This window comes from Stigmatopora argus, chromosome 14 (assembly GCF_051989625.1).
Source record: "Stigmatopora argus isolate UIUO_Sarg chromosome 14, RoL_Sarg_1.0, whole genome shotgun sequence".
Lineage (NCBI taxonomy): Eukaryota > Metazoa > Chordata > Actinopteri > Syngnathiformes > Syngnathidae > Stigmatopora > Stigmatopora argus.
In genome coordinates this window covers 7,905,277-7,922,260 of record NC_135400.1, presented here as the reverse complement: position 1 = coordinate 7,922,260, position 16,984 = coordinate 7,905,277, and the positions used below count along the sequence as shown (strand labels likewise).

The 16,984-nt window shown below is 36.9% G+C and overlaps 1 protein-coding gene across 6 annotated transcripts in view; it reads right to left on the bottom strand.

Moving 5' to 3' along the window:
- Positions 1 to 16,984, bottom strand: part of LOC144088047 (myosin-10) — a 50,629-nt gene that overhangs the window by 20,056 nt on the left and 13,589 nt on the right. For 4 of the 6 annotated variants that reach the window (XM_077618239.1, XM_077618243.1, XM_077618240.1 and 1 more), the window contains exons 4-15: positions 8,486 to 8,513; positions 7,428 to 7,530; positions 7,074 to 7,103; positions 4,497 to 4,589; positions 3,800 to 3,863; positions 3,321 to 3,419; positions 2,519 to 2,662; positions 2,292 to 2,387; positions 881 to 999; positions 643 to 795; positions 386 to 559; positions 134 to 307 (exon numbers count right to left, since the gene is read on the bottom strand). In XM_077618239.1, the coding sequence (XP_077474365.1) occupies positions 134 to 307; positions 386 to 559; positions 643 to 795; positions 881 to 999; positions 2,292 to 2,387; positions 2,519 to 2,662; positions 3,321 to 3,419; positions 3,800 to 3,863; positions 4,497 to 4,589; positions 7,074 to 7,103; positions 7,428 to 7,530; positions 8,486 to 8,513 (1,277 nt within the window). The remainder of the gene's footprint in view (positions 1 to 133; positions 308 to 385; positions 560 to 642; positions 796 to 880; positions 1,000 to 2,291; positions 2,388 to 2,518; positions 2,663 to 3,320; positions 3,420 to 3,799; positions 3,864 to 4,496; positions 4,590 to 7,073; positions 7,104 to 7,427; positions 7,531 to 8,485; positions 8,514 to 16,984) is intronic. The other 2 variants (XM_077618242.1, XM_077618244.1) reach the window with 1 other exon arrangement.

The following is a 16,984-nucleotide window of genomic DNA, read 5'->3' as shown; positions in this document are numbered from 1 at the left end:
AGAAATGTGACATTTTTTTGGAAATAGTTGCCATTTGATATATTTTTCTTCTTTCTACCTATGGTAGAATAATACCCAGTGCTTCCAAGCCTTCAATGAGCTGTGCTTTAGTATTAAAACGAAAATGACATACCCTCCCTGCATAGTGGATGATGCAAAAGTCAGCCTTGTCCTTCAGCTGGCGTGGTTTCTGGAACTTAGTGTGAGTGCCTTGCTCCTGAAGAACTTTGTCCACAAAGGTCTTGTCTGTGGCTTTGGGAAACCAGCACTCTTCATCCAACAAAGCCAGAATACCAGGTGGGTTATTCTGAGGAGATGGAGTTTAGTTGAAACACACACACAAAAAAAGCTTAAATATTTCTTGCACCAAACAGGGAGCACCAACCGGTCTCTCGATGAGCTCGATACAAGGTTGCAGGTCAAGGCCGAAGTCGATGAAACTCCACTCTATGCCTTCCCTTTGGTACTCTTCTTGCTCCAGGATGAACATGGTGTGGTTGAAGAGCTGCTGTAATTTCTCATTGGTGTAGTTGATGCACAACTGCTCGAACGAGTTGAGCTGAAAATGAACCACGAGGCAGAACTCAAATGAGTAAAAATGTAGGTAAACTATCACCGAGTCTGAAAGAAATGGATTTGTACCTCAAAAATCTCAAAGCCAGCGATATCCAGAATGCCAATGAAAGATGCCCCCTGACGTTTTGTCCTGTCAAGCGCCTTGTTGATACGATGGACCAGCCAACGAAACAGTCGCTCATATGTCGCTTTTGCCAGAGCTTCTACAGCAAAGTCAGCCTTGCAGTGAGAAAATCCAGTAAATTTACAGTCCGCAAAAAGTATATTATTTGCAACATATTTAAAGCAAAGAATAGTCACGTGCCTGTTCCTTGGTCTGCGCTTTCTGTACATAGTCTCGTCCTACTTTTATTCTGGGAGTGAGGATAGCTCTTGTGAACTCCATAACATTCAATCCAAGTAGATGGCAAAGCTTCTGTGCCACTGAAAGAGTGACAGAACAGGCAGATGGAACATATTTAACAATGGAATTGTACTTTTCAAATTAAATCACCTACAAGTCACAGGATTTAACTGTTTTTATTCATTTTATTAATTTTGTTTGTATTGTCACTCTTCTGTGTGGAGTTTGCATGTTCTCCCCAGCTTGCGTGGGTTTTCTCTGGGTACTCCCGTTTAATATACATATACATATATATACACATATATTCACATGTACATATATACACATATGCATATATATATACATACACATACATATATACATATACACACACATACATATATACATACATACATATATATACATATATATACATATATACACATATACATATATATATATACATATATACATACATATATACATACATATATATATACACATATATACATACATATATATATATACACATATACATATATACATATATACATATATACACATATACACATATATATATACACATATATATATATATACACATATATATATATATATACATATATACATATATACACATATATATATATATATACACATATATATATATATATATATATATATATATATATATATATATATATATATATATACATATATATATACATATATATATATATATATATATATATATATATATATATATATATATATATATATATATATATATATATATATATATATATAGACACATACATATACACGTACACAACATGATATATGCATACATCAATCCTTCTGTGCAATAACTTCGGGGTATGCAATTACAATGTGCAATATTTTAGAATGTGCAATATTTTAAAATATTCTACGTTTTTTTCTATTATCTTGCCCGGACGTGACTTTTTAAAATGACTCATTTATGTTTTTATTGGGAAACACGCACTTTGTGGAGTGGCACCACTAATTTCGTTATACGCCGTTGTAACATAAGGACAATAAAGGCTTTTGACTTGACATAATTAAGAAAAAATGTGGATGAAAAAAAAGGAGAATATTTATCTAATTGAGTGACGGAACTCATGCAGATAGCAACTGCGGGGATATTGGATCATGCTGACACTTAAACATGTTGTCTGTCAACACCTCTGAAGGATTGATCAGAATATTGCACTACCAAATACCGAGAAGAGAATCCAACTTTTTGTGGGGAAGATGGTTTCTACCATCTGTTGTGGTGAAAGCTGAAAGGTACATTTCTCACTTTTGAGGTTTGTAAATTCTTAAGTACGGGAGAGTTGATGTACGAGCATGTGTTTTATTCCAACTTTACCTGTATTTTCAGGCATTGAGGCCTGATCAGTATTCCTCTCTTTCTTGAAAACAATATTGCCAAATTGCAACACTGCTGAGACGACCTTCAACATGCCTGACGAGAATGAGAAAATACACTCATTGGCCTCAAGGGAATAAACCAAAGGTAATGTATATAGTAGTTGCAGTCAATTTTGACTCCAACTGGAGGCCACAAGTACGTACGTAACTTGAGCTAATACTTACAAACAATCTCATCGTGGGAGAAACTCATTATATGCATAGCCTCCAGAGTCTCCTGGAAATTATCTTTGTCCTGCTGTCCAGGAATAGGAATGTTACCATTTGACAGGAATCTGTAGTTGTTAAAGCCCTCGAGGAGAAGGTCCGCTGTAAAAGGAGAAAATAATTCTAATGTCTATTTACTTTTGGGATTTTGAAAAAAACTACATCTTTCAATCTTTTACACCATGGCATAAATACATTCTAATGGACTCAGACTACTACAGTAACACTATATTACCAAATTAAAAAGGCTATACGGTCCATATTGCTGTGCACTTTTTTTCACTCATTGGCTGACATTGATGCTCCACTCATTAGAAGTGGGACGGTTGGCAGCAAATGTTTATTATAAATAAATGAATACATATATAAATTTAATTTAATTCACAATTCTCCGTTGAAAAGAGCCACGTGATTGGACATCAATCAGCGACAATGGCCCCAAATAGTCGGAGACTATTGTTCAAAAAGGAATTACTTTGTGTAATATATCCATTGTGTCTTTTATGTGTCTGTTGCTCAAGTGGTGATGCCTCCCCATAAGACTCATCTGACACTTTGAGAGCTGCTATAAAAATGAAAAAAGCAGTACTTGTTTTCAAAGTACTATATTGCAACAAACTTTTCTTTGGGAATAAAAAGAAGAAAAAAAATCCTCATCAAAGTATGTGCAAAACTAAAAGCCAGAATTCTTAAGGCTCTCATTCTCGCTGGAAGTAAATAAAATTGCTATGACAGTGGTTGGCTGGAGAAAGAGACTCACTTTTGAGATGCTCTCCAGCTCCTGCCAGCAAGCGGTAGAAAATGTGGAAAGTTCTCTCATCTTTGGCCTGTCTGATTGCCCGTGACTTCTCCAGAAGGTCTGACCACAAATGTCAAGAACTGATAGTGCAAGAAGAGCAGAAATCAAGCTACTAACTTTGTCAGTGCTATTGCAACTATTAGAAGACATTACACAGACTATAGCTGGCAAATGGAGAATGGGAGTTCACTATGCCTTTTCACCAAGACCTTGCACCCAATCATTTTGGTATACAATCTCGCAACAAAAACATTTTGCCAAGGCTGCATCCTATTATTTCTGGGGTAAACAAAGTGGACTTAAATAGCATATACTAAGTTAGAACTTTATTTCATCCCGTATTCGGGAAATTTCTTGGTTGCAGTAGCAAGACAGACACAAGACACACAAGACATTGTAGACCTAGGTAAAAAAAACTGGAGCCACATCTTAAAGGATACAAGTTTCAATGTTGGCGCCGACAATGTAGCCCGCAACGTCGAAGTTGATTCGGATGAACTTGCCCTGGGGAAAGAGGGATCAATATTTATGTTAAATTATAATTCAGTTAAATGCATAGGTCTCCATGATCCGGTAGTGGTACCAAAAACCTCCGTTTGGATAGCTGCAAATAACAAAAGAAGTAGAAAAAAACAATACATTGTATTGGGGAGTCCCATGATAAGTGGCCAAGGGGGGAGTGAATCTCAATTTTCTTTTTATTCCCATGATATTACTGTGTTTTCATCTGTAATGCAGGCAAACACATGTTGTGAATCATAAGGAATTGAATTTCATGGTGGTTACACTTAGCCACATATTTTGAATACTGCCTGAGAAATAGTTGTTGCCATAAGTCTCTTTCGATAATCTGACAAGACAATTTGTGTTGATAAGCACATCATAATATAACATGTTATTTTCGCCTAGATATTTCAATTTTATACCTGTAAAGTACCAATAATTGCTTGCGATGCAATTGAAAGAAGTTGTAAATAGACCATGTCAATTCCATAGCATTCCCTAGTAAACTGTTTCAGCAAATGTAAACTACGCTGATAGATGATGCAGCCCTAACCTAAAACCTTTCTCCGAATTGTAAACATATGTGCAGCGGAGTCAAAATAAAGATGGTCTGTGCAAAAAGGGTGAACTCACAAAGCGAGAAGAGTTGTCATTTTTCACTGTCTTGGCATTACCAAATGATTCCAGGATGGGGTTAGCCTGAAGGAGCTGGCGTTCCAACTCACCCTGCAATAGAGAAAACGAGGTGAGAGGTCATCTAGCTGGTCAACAATGCTAAGGCCTCAAATAATTTTTAAAAAAAGACAAAAATCATAAAACAATGAAGTGAAATACTGCATTTGGGAACATCAAGCTTTGAGTAATGTAATGTAAAGGGTTAAAATGTTTGGATTTATACAAAAAGACATGCAGCATAAAAAAATAGTGTGTGGGTTAAGGTAACGGTCAAGTATGTTAAAATGTATTAAAAGTAATTTAATGTACATTGCCAAAGAAATATGGAGCAAGTGCAAGGTGAATAAAACATCAGATTAGACATTACTTTGTTTATTTTTGCCTTGATTGGATATTGCATAAATTCTAACAGTGCAGCTTTAACCTCTACTTGCTTTCCTTTGAGTTACGACGGTGTAATTGTTGTCATAGGAACTCAAAGGTTTTAGGATGCTAAGAGATAAAAAATGGGTTTTAAGTAATAAAACGGTTAATTCTTGCCCTAAATATTCTAGTGATATATAATAATCAAAAATGCAATATGTTATTATTATTCCTTGTGCACAATACTGTCAAGACGTAATAGCAATAATATAAGTACGGCTCATAAATATCAAAAGTTGAAAACGACATTCCCGAAAGCCTTTTTGAAAATAGGTTTTAAAAAAAATCTAATAAAAGGGAATACTGATTTAGTGACCTGTAAAAAAAAACATGAAATTGCACATTTGGAACAATCTGATTCCATCAAAGCCAAATTTCATTTGAGGCTAGACTGGATTTTGTGGAATTCATGATTGTCGACCATCAAACCGTATTCCAGTGTTTATAATCCAATTTACGATAACACGTTAACCCAATTTAAATGTGATCCAAAACAATGGACCTGTGTTCTGAAGCAGAAAAAACACTGGCACATGATGAATCCCGTAGTAGCATTATGTCAACTAAACTCCAAAAGTGGTGATGTGGCGCATAAGCTAAGTAAATATCAGTCCCAGTATCTTTTGAACCTAACAAATGTTTCAAAAAGCACATGTACAACTTCAAAATAGAAAGGCATTCCCAAGCGATTTGGTGTGTTTCTCCACTACCTCATATTTTCTCCCCCTACCACACTCGCCGCTCAATCGCTGTGTCCACATTCCTCTGGCCTTTGCTCAGAGGGAGCCATAATGTGCTGCAGAAGAACAGCCGAAAGATGGAGGTCAGACTGATGGCAGGGGGAGTACTGAGCCCCAAGATTTAAATTTACTTGCCCACAGTGAATGGATTACAATGTATTTAACTGTCAAGCAGCAGACAAGGAACCCTTTTCTTATTGTTTTTAATGCCTTTTTTTTCTGTTAGAAAATGGTTAGGAGCAGATCTACTACAATCAAGATTGATTTTTTTTAAATTTTACTTTTATACTCTTGCTCTAAAACTACAATATTATTGAAAATCAATAACAGTTTTGTTTGCCTTTGGAATAAAAAAAGACAAAGTGAGCTTTTCAGAGAAAATAGACTTTTAAAGTAAAATAAACTTTTTAAATACTAACTCTTTATAATAAAATTATTCTGATAAATCATTAATATTATGAATATTATACATTATTTAAAATAATACTACTAATAATAAAGGTTATATCACTAAATGACAAACCATAGAAACATTTTTAAAAAATTGTTGCAAGTTGACAATATAGCCACTACTACAGTAGCGTCAAATGTTACAGTACAACCCGACTGACATAAAAAATACAGAAACTACAAACATCACTGACATGTCATATTAATTCAAGCCCATTTGACATGTGTTTCTACTAAAACTCAATTGTGGTTTATAATAATTTCATCTGGTTGTTGATTTCATGGCAGATTAAGTGGACCTCAAATAATCCCATAAGAAAACGGTGCCAGCGCAAATAAATACTCCACATCACATGTGTCAAAGTGGCGGCCCGGGGGCCAAATCTGGCCCGCCGCATCATTTTGTGTGGCCCGGGAAAGTAAATCATGAGTGCCGACTTTCTGTTTTAGGATCAAATTAAAATGAAGAGTATAGATGCATTTTATATTTCCTGATTTTTCCCCTTTTAAATCAATAATTGTAATTTTTTAATCATTTTTTCCGTGTTTTTAGTTCAAAAATCATTTTGTAAAATCTAAAAATATATTTAAAAAAAGCTAAAATAAAGATTGTTTTAGATCTATAAAAAACTGAATATTCACGGCTTTTAATCCAGTTCTTTTAATCCATTTATTAAAAAAAAATCTAAATATCATATCTAAAATGGTCCGGCCCACATGAAATCGAGTTGACGTTAACACGGCCCGCGAACCAACCCGAGTCTGACACCCCTGCTCCACATCATGAACAAAGGAGCAGAAGGAAGCTCCGATTACTCATGCAAAGTCATCAAATGATTGGTGGATGTTCGGCGATAAGGGCATGCAAACACACACGAACAAATGATAACACAGTAATTGAGATAGCGGTAGATGCACTTGCCTGTAGCTTGAATGCTTTGGGAGATTCTGGCTGTTTGTTATGGATAAACAAATGCAGGTATTATGTTAGACACAAGCAGAGCCCCCACAAACACCACCTTTGCATGGCATGAAGCAGGAACGGGCTTCATACAAATCTAATAAATTAGCTGCTGATTAGCGTGGGATTTCTATTCAGCTAAATATGCAAACTAAGTCATCCATTCATCTTTCACTATAGTGGAATAATATCGTCAACATGAGCATTCAATTTAAAAGTCAAGGACAGAGGATGGATGACAGCGGAAGAAAAGCAAGGAGGGCAAAGGGAAAACAAAAGCTTGACTAACAGTAGTAGTCTGAGTGGGGTTCTTACTGGAATGTTGTGGTCTTTACGTCCTTTATGTGAGGAGGCAACATGGGCCAGGTACTGGATCACCTTCTTTGTGTTCTCCGTCTTTCCAGCGCCTGATTCGCCTCTGAAAGTAAAGGAGTTACATTTTGGATATGTGGTGTAAATGGGTCACTTTTACAAAAGTAAAGTAAAGACTAGAATCCTAAGAAAAAATAGTAAAGATGAAATCTGAGGTTGAGGGAGAACAACAGCCGGCATGCGTTGTTGTTTTTATTAGATTCACCCATTCCACTATAATGCCTCATCAGGCCAGCAAGTGTTTTTATGGGCCAGTCTCCAAAATCTCCAGGCGTTTCTTCCAGACCGGATTCTAATGATAGCTGTGTTGAGAGAGGACTATCCCAAAATCAGGTCCCCGGGCTGGGAAAACCACGGCCAGGACCGAAGACAGTCCAATAGCAACATACCAGTGGCTTTAGTCAAGCTGGTGATTAGCTTCTCTGCACTTAGATGCAAAAGGGAGGCAGAATGTAGGTCATAACCTCCATTTTGGCTCCATATTTTCAGAGTTGTGCATGAGTGACAAAAGATATAAAAACATTTTTCTGAAAATGACCACTATCTTTACCAGACTATTTACGCCATGAACCCAAAGAAAGAGTATTTTACCAATGGATATTTCACATTGGAACCCAAGGAGTGCAAACTAGAGGACACTCCCCATCTGGGATCAATCCAGAGGGTGCATGTATCCTAAAGTTTAACCCTAATAAGTGTTGACTATCCAGTAAATAGGCACAAGGAAGCATAGAATAGGTGAGTGGACAAGGAGCAGTTACTTGATTTTGTGCCATAAATGATTATGGCAGAGTACAAAAAAAAATACAACTGGGCGGATGACCATTCTGCCACAATAAGCTATTTGTGGTATTCTTGATCTACTGCAATTGACAGGATGATGGCAGTGTTAAGTGTGTCAGGGTGAGAGAAAACGTGGAATATTTCAGAATGAGAACAGATCATGCAAGATAAAGCTTTCATATAAAGGCCAGTGTAATATGAATGGTCACTATACTCACGTGCAAAGGATTGATTGGTCCTCACGATCTGTAAAGATGAGAAAAGAGCAGTGAGCATCTTTATATATTTTCCATCACTAAATCATTAAATATAGTAACATTGTCTTCATTCAATTGATTTTCCTGGTGGTAAACGCTGTAGACAAAATGTTAAATACTTTGAATAAGTCAGTTCGATTTAAAATTGTGCTTTTTAGCTGAACAAAATTCTTGGCTGTTAGAACTACTAAAAAGGGAAGCTTAGTTAGAGCAAGTTTACCCATGGATACAAAAAATTGTATTTTACATAATCTATGAAGGTTTTATGTCCTTCTTTTGCCTAATTTTTTGATCTTGTAGAGATGATTTCCCAAACAAATATACCAATATTAGCTTAGAGATAAGTAATATAGTTAGGAATATTATTTTTTAGACAAATGAAAACTTTCTGTAGTTTAAATGCCAAAACAGTCAAGAAATATGTTCAACCGCACTTGTCTTTTGTTTACATTTGAACAGCTCTTTTGCGGATGGTGATTATTTTTTCAAGCTGGCGAGCGATGGCAGCACTTAATATACTCCAAACATTATTTTTCATTTCTAGTGTGTAGGGAGCAGCGCGCTAACTTAAAAAAAAATGGCAACCGGTTCATTTTGCTATTTAGGCCTGTCATGAGACTGTTTTAATTTTCGCGAAAATGTTCTTTAGGCAGTCAACGGGTTAACAATACCTATCTTGTGAGATTGCTAAAGTGCTCAATGTACTACAAAAAATATACTTAACTCTACTCCACTACTTTCGTAACCTAATCCAATAATATCCCTCTGTAAAATGCCTTCATCATAGCCGCAAACCACATATAGTGTAACTGCCCACCAAAACCACTGTACTCACTCCCTAAAAACTGAACCAGATGATTCAAAACATCATGTAATACAATGGCAGTTACCCAAATTATTGCCATCACCAAATGTTACTACGTACAACAGTCATTCTTCTCCTGTGCGCTGCTGAAGAAATACATCTCTTCAACAAAGAGCCACGACCAATTCAACAAAACATCAATTTTCAACACTACTTACTGGGCAAACACTGGGAGAAAAGTAGACTACACCCTGAACTAGTTGCCCATCAGCTCCTGGGCAACCATTCGCAAAGACATTGCCATCATCAATGGGAATATTCTTGAATCTTGTAAAACCATTGAGGCATTGTGGCAGCATACAAAGTTCAATCAGATCTTTGTGGAATAATACTGGAGTCTACTTTTCATCATGTACCTTTTTTCCTGTTTAATGATTTCATGTTTCACAATTATTTGCGTCATAATAAAGGAAAATAGTTACTGCAATTGCTTTGGGACACACAGATTTATCTTCACCGGCATAAAATATGCACCAAAATGCAGCCAGTCGTGTCTTAGTTCCAAAATAAACTTGTAACCCAAGTGTGGTTTGGTATTTGATACTAAAACCATAATTATTGGGAAATACTGACAGATTGATATTCAGTTGACTTCATCTTTGGACTGTTCAAATCACCAATCTTTCTCTCAACAGATATAAAATATGACTTTTGGTTCAATCAAATCAGGATTCAGTAACGTGGTGCACACAAGCTGGAAAATCATGGTCAGGATTCAAATGTGGATTTAGCTCTATTTATTAGTTTCCTCATCCATGATAGGATTCTTTTTCTTGCTACTGGAATTCTCTACTATCCTTGTTTTCAAATTGCATGTTGGCAATGCTACCTCATTTATCATCTTGCACACTTACACCATCTAAAATGCTGTTGCTATAACTGAATGAACAAACTTAAATGAGGTCACCGCGGCTGAATAAGCCTTTAGAAACGAGACGTTTTGCGTGAGCTCTTTCTTATTTTAAAGCCAGGATGGGATGAAAAGCATACCTGAACATTGCTCATAAACTCACCACTTGTTCTCTATGTTTTGTCACACAAATCAAACAATTGGCAAGGTGGCATCTATCATCCTGACCTTTTGTCCTCACACTTCAGTGTGATCTTATCTACAGAGATAATATGATGCAGGACAGGCTAGGAAAGCAAAGTGGCGCTCAATCCCTTTAACTCACGTTAAGGCACTTAATACAGGAAGCAAAGCAAGCATACTCACAAAACAGAGCTAAATCAACCAGCTTTGAATGATTAAAGCGTACGCAGGTTTTCATGCATGACATCATGACTAGCAAAGCAAACACCTGGTAGTTTCTGCAATTTACACATGATGACAAATCCGTTTTAAAATGTAATGACTTGATGATGTACATTTGCACCTTGAGTACCTCTGGAAATCCTTTCTGTCATCCAGTTACACAAGTGTTGTTGGTCATTATGGGACAGGAAAAAAATCCGGGATTTTCCGTGAAATACGTTTATGGAAACAGGAAGAACATGAAAAATCAGATCATTTAAAAAAAATGTGTGCGGTCGATTGGTCGTCGTTCTTTTGGTCGCCGTCTTTTGGTCGCCAGTCTTTTGGTCGCGGTCTTTTGGTCGCCCGGACCGCGACAACGGGCGACCAAAAGACCGACGACCAAAAGACCCACGACCAAAAGACCCACGACAAAACAAGGTAAAAGAAAACGGTGTACGCATCAACAAAAGCCAACAATGGCCATGAGCCGTTTCACTGAGCCGACGTGTGAGTGTATAAGAGTTTGTATGTACATGCGTTGTCCCTTTAAGAAGCTACGTCAGTCAGGGTCTTAACAAGTTCTCCAACAAAAAAACAATAAAAGTCCGGGAAATTTGGAGCTTTTCTTTAGCCTAATAATTACTGGGGCATTAAGTATGACTAAATAGTAATTCGCAGTTTGTATTTAGGGAATTTGAGCAACGATTTAAATGGTAATTATCAATAACCTTCCAGGCGACCAAAAGATCGGCGACCAAAAGATCAGTGACCAAAAGACCGGCAACCAATCGACCGTGTACCAAAAAAAAAATGGCATTATTGGGAAATCCTTAAAATGACAAGGGAGGAAAGAACTAAATAAAGTGGAGTAAAGACATCTGCACACATCCACATTCCCTTTTTAATCCACTCATCAAACAGCAATTTCTTTTTAAGATATGTTGCTCAGTTCTTTTCCCTTCCCTTTGACCTTACTTTTCTGTGGACATCCATCATCTTCCAGAGAGACTATCATTCCTTTCATCCCAAATCCTTTGTGATTTTCAGCGAGTAATTACATTCATCAACACAAGTCTTAAACTAGAATGAAGTACTACTACAAAAAGAATAATTGAAAACATAGCATTTCCCAGCACAAGACATACCAACTTTTCTCTCATTCTGTAGTTCTGTTCTTCAAACAGCACTTAGCTGTAAAAATTGATTCAAAAACAATAATGTCTGTCAAGAAATAACTTATTTGTTTCTTGAAGCTATTAATGCGTTGTGATGCTTCATTTTCAAACATCAATCTTGTCAGAGTGGCCATTTGGCAACTCATTGTTAGGTTGTATTTTACCGAGACGCCGCACCCGCCACGCTTTCTTCCCTACCATAAGCTCATTACTTCCTCAGTAAATTTCTCTTTCCTTTGTGCCTTCATTTTCTCTCTGTGGTTCTCATTTCCCCCAACTCACTACTCTCCCAATATAAGGCCTGCCTGGATGGTGTAAACCAGATCACTCAACCCACACGGAACATAAAAAAAAAAGATTAGTGCCTTCCTGCAGCGTAATCACACTCTCTAAAGTACATATGTTTCCAATTTTATCACCTCACCAGGACCTGTAGCGAAACTGTAACATGTCAGAGCCACTCATTTCTATTTTAAGTGTAATTGTATAGCCCTTAATCACAAAAGAGTTCTCAAGGGGCTTCGCAAGCAACAGTTAACATACTGCATTTTGATATATCCCCATGTACAGGCATTTATGCAAAGGCAAGATGGAAATTATGGAAATAAGAGAGCAAAGTCATTTATCATTCAAACTCTAAAATAAAGACTTTTGCATTGCCAAGCTTTCTGCAGTCTGTTTCTTGACCTCCACGGCAGAGGCTCCACCGAACCCCTGAAACCGACACACCGAAACCCTAAGGTTCGATCGAACCCAGGTTAAGAACCACTGCACTAAACGGAAAACGGATGACCTAATGCCGAATAAATGCTCACCACAGACATACTGTTATGAATTGATCATTTAAAGTAGTTTAAAAAACAATAAAAAGCATGGACTTTTAATAACTAATCCATAATATAAATGTATTTATAATACAGTGGTACCTCGAGATACGAGCTTAATGCGTAATACTGATTTGGTATGTCGATTTTTCCGTAACTCAAAAGAACGTTTCCCATAGAAATGAACTAAAAACAAATTAATTCGTTCCAACCCTCTGAAAAAACACCAAGAACAGGATATTGGATAGGAAAAACATTTTTATTTGTTCTAATTCACCATCTGTTAACAAAGTAACAAATAACGAGTGGTTTAATACTACTAAAATGTGTTTAATATGATTAAAATTAGGGGCACTCGTATGTCGAGGTACCACTGTATCTTGATCAGCACAATTTGTATTATTGGTGTAAAACATTCATATAATCAACATGAATGTCAATTTACTTCACAACTGTGTTCTGCACAGCAGGGTTCCTTTCGCTGCTAATAATTTCTCCCCCACGAGGATTAAAGCAAGCCCTAATTCTCCACATTCCACAGCATTCCCACTCTCCCAGCACCTCTACCAAAGTCCAAATAATTTAAATCAATCACATTTATCAAGCTTGTGAAACAATGTGCATCTTCGGCTACATACTTGCATTGTAGATTCTAGATAGAACATTTATCAGCACTGAAATGTTGTTTTACTCCATGATATCCTTACATGAAAGCCACTGTTAACATTTTTAGGTCAATTTACAAACATCATGATGCCTATCTAAACTTATTTTACGCAGGCAAACCAATATTTGGATACACAATTCAACACTTTGCAACAGTTATTCTGCAGGTAAACAAGGGCTAAGGAATATGATTTCTGTTTGCATTGTTATTTTACACTTTGTCGTCCTTGCAACTAGTCAATGTAAACACGTTTCTTCCACTCTGCTGCTCAAGCTCACAATTTGCTTGATAAAAGAAGTTGTAAAATGCTAGTGAATGCACTGAAAGGTCTACTACCATGGCAACCACTTCACTCATCAAAAATCCTAAGCACTTGTGTTACTCATCTCTATTAGATTTGGTGACATTTACCAAGAGCTGCACATTTGTCCGCTTTCTCGTCTCTTTAAGAAAAACGAAAATACCTTGGTTTGCAAAATTTGGTACATAGTTATGAAATAAAACTTAGTTGAATTGGAAAAGAAGTGCTACTACTATGTCCTTTCCATCTATTAAAATTGCTCAAAAACATGTGGCAGATAGACTGACTATATATACACTATTTTTGTGGTTTATGGTGGGCAACCATTCACAATGAGTTTGCCCTTGGATTGTTCAATGTTGGCTCTTATTATCATTGCGAAGTATGTGTTTGTTTGTTGGCCCACTAAATAAAGAATGCAAGTGTCCATTAATTTTTGTTCTGACATTTACTGATGTGAAGTTAAAAAAAAACAATCATGGAAGATTGAGTGTAAATGTGAAGTCTAGCGTCCTGAATGGCACTGAAACATGAGCATTCATTGTATCTGGAAGTCTTTTAATACAGCCAGTTTCAGTTATTTTCTTTAATTAATTAGTCTGCTCATTCTCAAATTCAGTTAAATAATATGCCATGTAGGGTTTAAGTCTGTGGATTGGTGTGGCCAAATTAAAATCTTATTGAGATTGGTAGAAAAAGGTTTTCCTTTTATTTAGTTTGCCTTGGTATTATGATTCTTCAACCTGTAAATAAACTGGAAATAAAATGTTTTTGTCTCATAACTTTTTTCTGATGTACAAATTGAATATTTTCAGTCTAAATAAAAGGAATTGGCCATAGAGCCTAAGAGCGTTTAAATACAGAATGGAACAATCACTACACACAGAGTTAAATTAAAACTGCAACAAAAACGTGTGCAATAACGTTAACTTTTGAAAAAGGGGGCACCACATTAGAACATAGAACCGGTTTGCTCTAACAGCTGCAAAAAGTAAAAGAGCAGCAAATGACATCATGAAATGTTTGCAGTTAATTTTCGTTAATGACAGGTTCTGAAATTTGCATACCTCTGGCTTAAAATCAAGCACTTTTGTAACAAAACTATGCACGTTTCAGAGCATTCACTGTGGTTTTTGTAACCGCTGAATGATGAAGCATTAGTCCTTACCATGCTGTTTGAACAGCTGCCAGTTTGGCATTCTACGTATGAAGAGCAGTCCAGACAACCCCACAGAGCTGACTGGCTATTTGTGTGGATATGTGCGTGTGCTAGAATTTGAAATTCTCGGTGCGGCATTGGGGCCTCGGGAAATAGAAAGGGTGCCATTTTTGACGATGACGTCTAGCTGGATGGGAAGCAGATTATAAAAGAAAACATGATGACGTCTACTGTGTTTTTATGGCTTTCGGTGTTGAGTTTTAATGAACAACCTGTAGACTCTTATATTAAAGTGGCTCTCCCGCGCAAATGAGTAACACAAAAATGTTGTGAGTCACAATACCGAAAGCTCTCTTGACAAACTAATGAGCAAAAGGGAAGAGATAGTGTGAAATCCAAATATGAGGAGGAATGTGTCACTCTTAAAAAAGGTGGCAAACCAGAGACCAGGCAACTGGTGTGGTGGGAAAAAACTGATACGAGTATGAACTGCTGGAAACACAGATTAACAGTAGGAAAGGGGAGCATTGAAAAAAGGCAGTAGGCGCAGAATATGAATCTGCTATATATAGAACCATGTCACCCACTGACATACTTGAGGATTAAATCCTATGGGTGTTTCTGCATTGATTCAGGTTGGGGCTGGTGACAGCTGAGATCACAGACCAAAATAGTTTGTCATCAGGGGTTGGTGAATGTCCACGCCCTCATGGAAATGAGCGCCGTGAGTTATGGACCCCCTGTAATGTGTGTGGCTTTTACAAACATGCTAACGGGGAGAAAAGAGAGGAAGACGGTCATTTACACCTAGGCAGTACAATTGCTTGCTTTGAATGAAGTACCTCGTCTAATTATTGGTGCACAGTAATTTAACTTCTTAACCTGGGTTCCATGTTTCGAGCCATTTGCGTAACAGCAGGCAGAAGTGTTTCGTAATTGTTAATTATCTCCTTTTATTTTCGAGGTGGTGTAAAACTACACCAAAAGCAATGGGGGAATTGAAAAAAATTGGATTACTTAGTCCGTAGACACATAATTTAAAGCACTCCAAAAATAGTTGCTCCAAGCCAAAGAAGTAGACTTAACCCCAGTGATATGCTTTGAACTTTCAAGTAAATGAATCAAAAAGATAAAGCGCAAGTACGACGGGAACATTTATAACAGTGCACAAGACAGAATAACTACAGGTTTGATTTATGGAGTTTGCCTCGCTTCCTTATTACTTGGCACAAGTAGGGTCATCTTAATAGCAAACAGAGAGAAAGGCATGAAATATCCAAAGATGATACATTGCAATATATTAAATATGGCTTTTTCTAGGTCCTTCTGGGTGATGTAATGGATGTTTAAATTTTAACTCTATATTTAAAAATAGTATTGTTATAAAACATGAATGAAGAACAATTCATGTGCCAGTAGGGTCTCTTGCATGCAAAAATTGAGGTTCACCTTCAGGTCTTGCAGACAGATGGTTGGCTTTTAAGGTTGTTGTTTTTGAACTCACCACACATTTTGAGACAGTTTCTTTTTTCACCATGTTCCAGAAAGCATATTTCTTAAAATTTTATTATGTCGATGTGTAATCAGTACTGTCTGTGAGGTACAAAAAGATGTGATGAAGAAATCCAGCACCCACATGTTTGTCATGGTGTGGAGAACATCATTGAGCTGAGGAATAGATCTTTGATATGTAATGGGTTCGTTTCACTATGACTCATGAAGATGCCCTTCCAATACGGTACTAACACATCATTCAAGTATTTAGTATTAGAGGTGAAAAACCCATGGCTGTGCTTTCTTGTCACAAGTCTGGGCATCTGGGATGATAACATCTGCTGATTGGGGGCAAGAGTGGAAACAGACGAAATGAAGTCACACTTTAGTCTGGACTGTGTTGTTCCTGCCTCCACTTCTGCTGGTTTTAAACCATTTGCCACTATTACGTCTTCACACCGTGATAAATCCACTCCAGGGGTGTTCAGACCTTTTTGCTCCAAGATCTACTTTTCAAGGAGTTAACTTTTCACGTTCTAGCTTTTATTTATTTTTAAAAACAGGCCACCGACAAAGCTCAGCAATTATTTATCTTGATATACCACGCATTTTACTCTATCAACATATGGGAGCAGTAGGGAACGGGGGTGAAAATACACTTTCGATTCATGCTAAAGCTTACTGCGGACATAGAAAATTTGTAAGAACTTAGCTAAGGATCTACCAATAGTTCCTTGG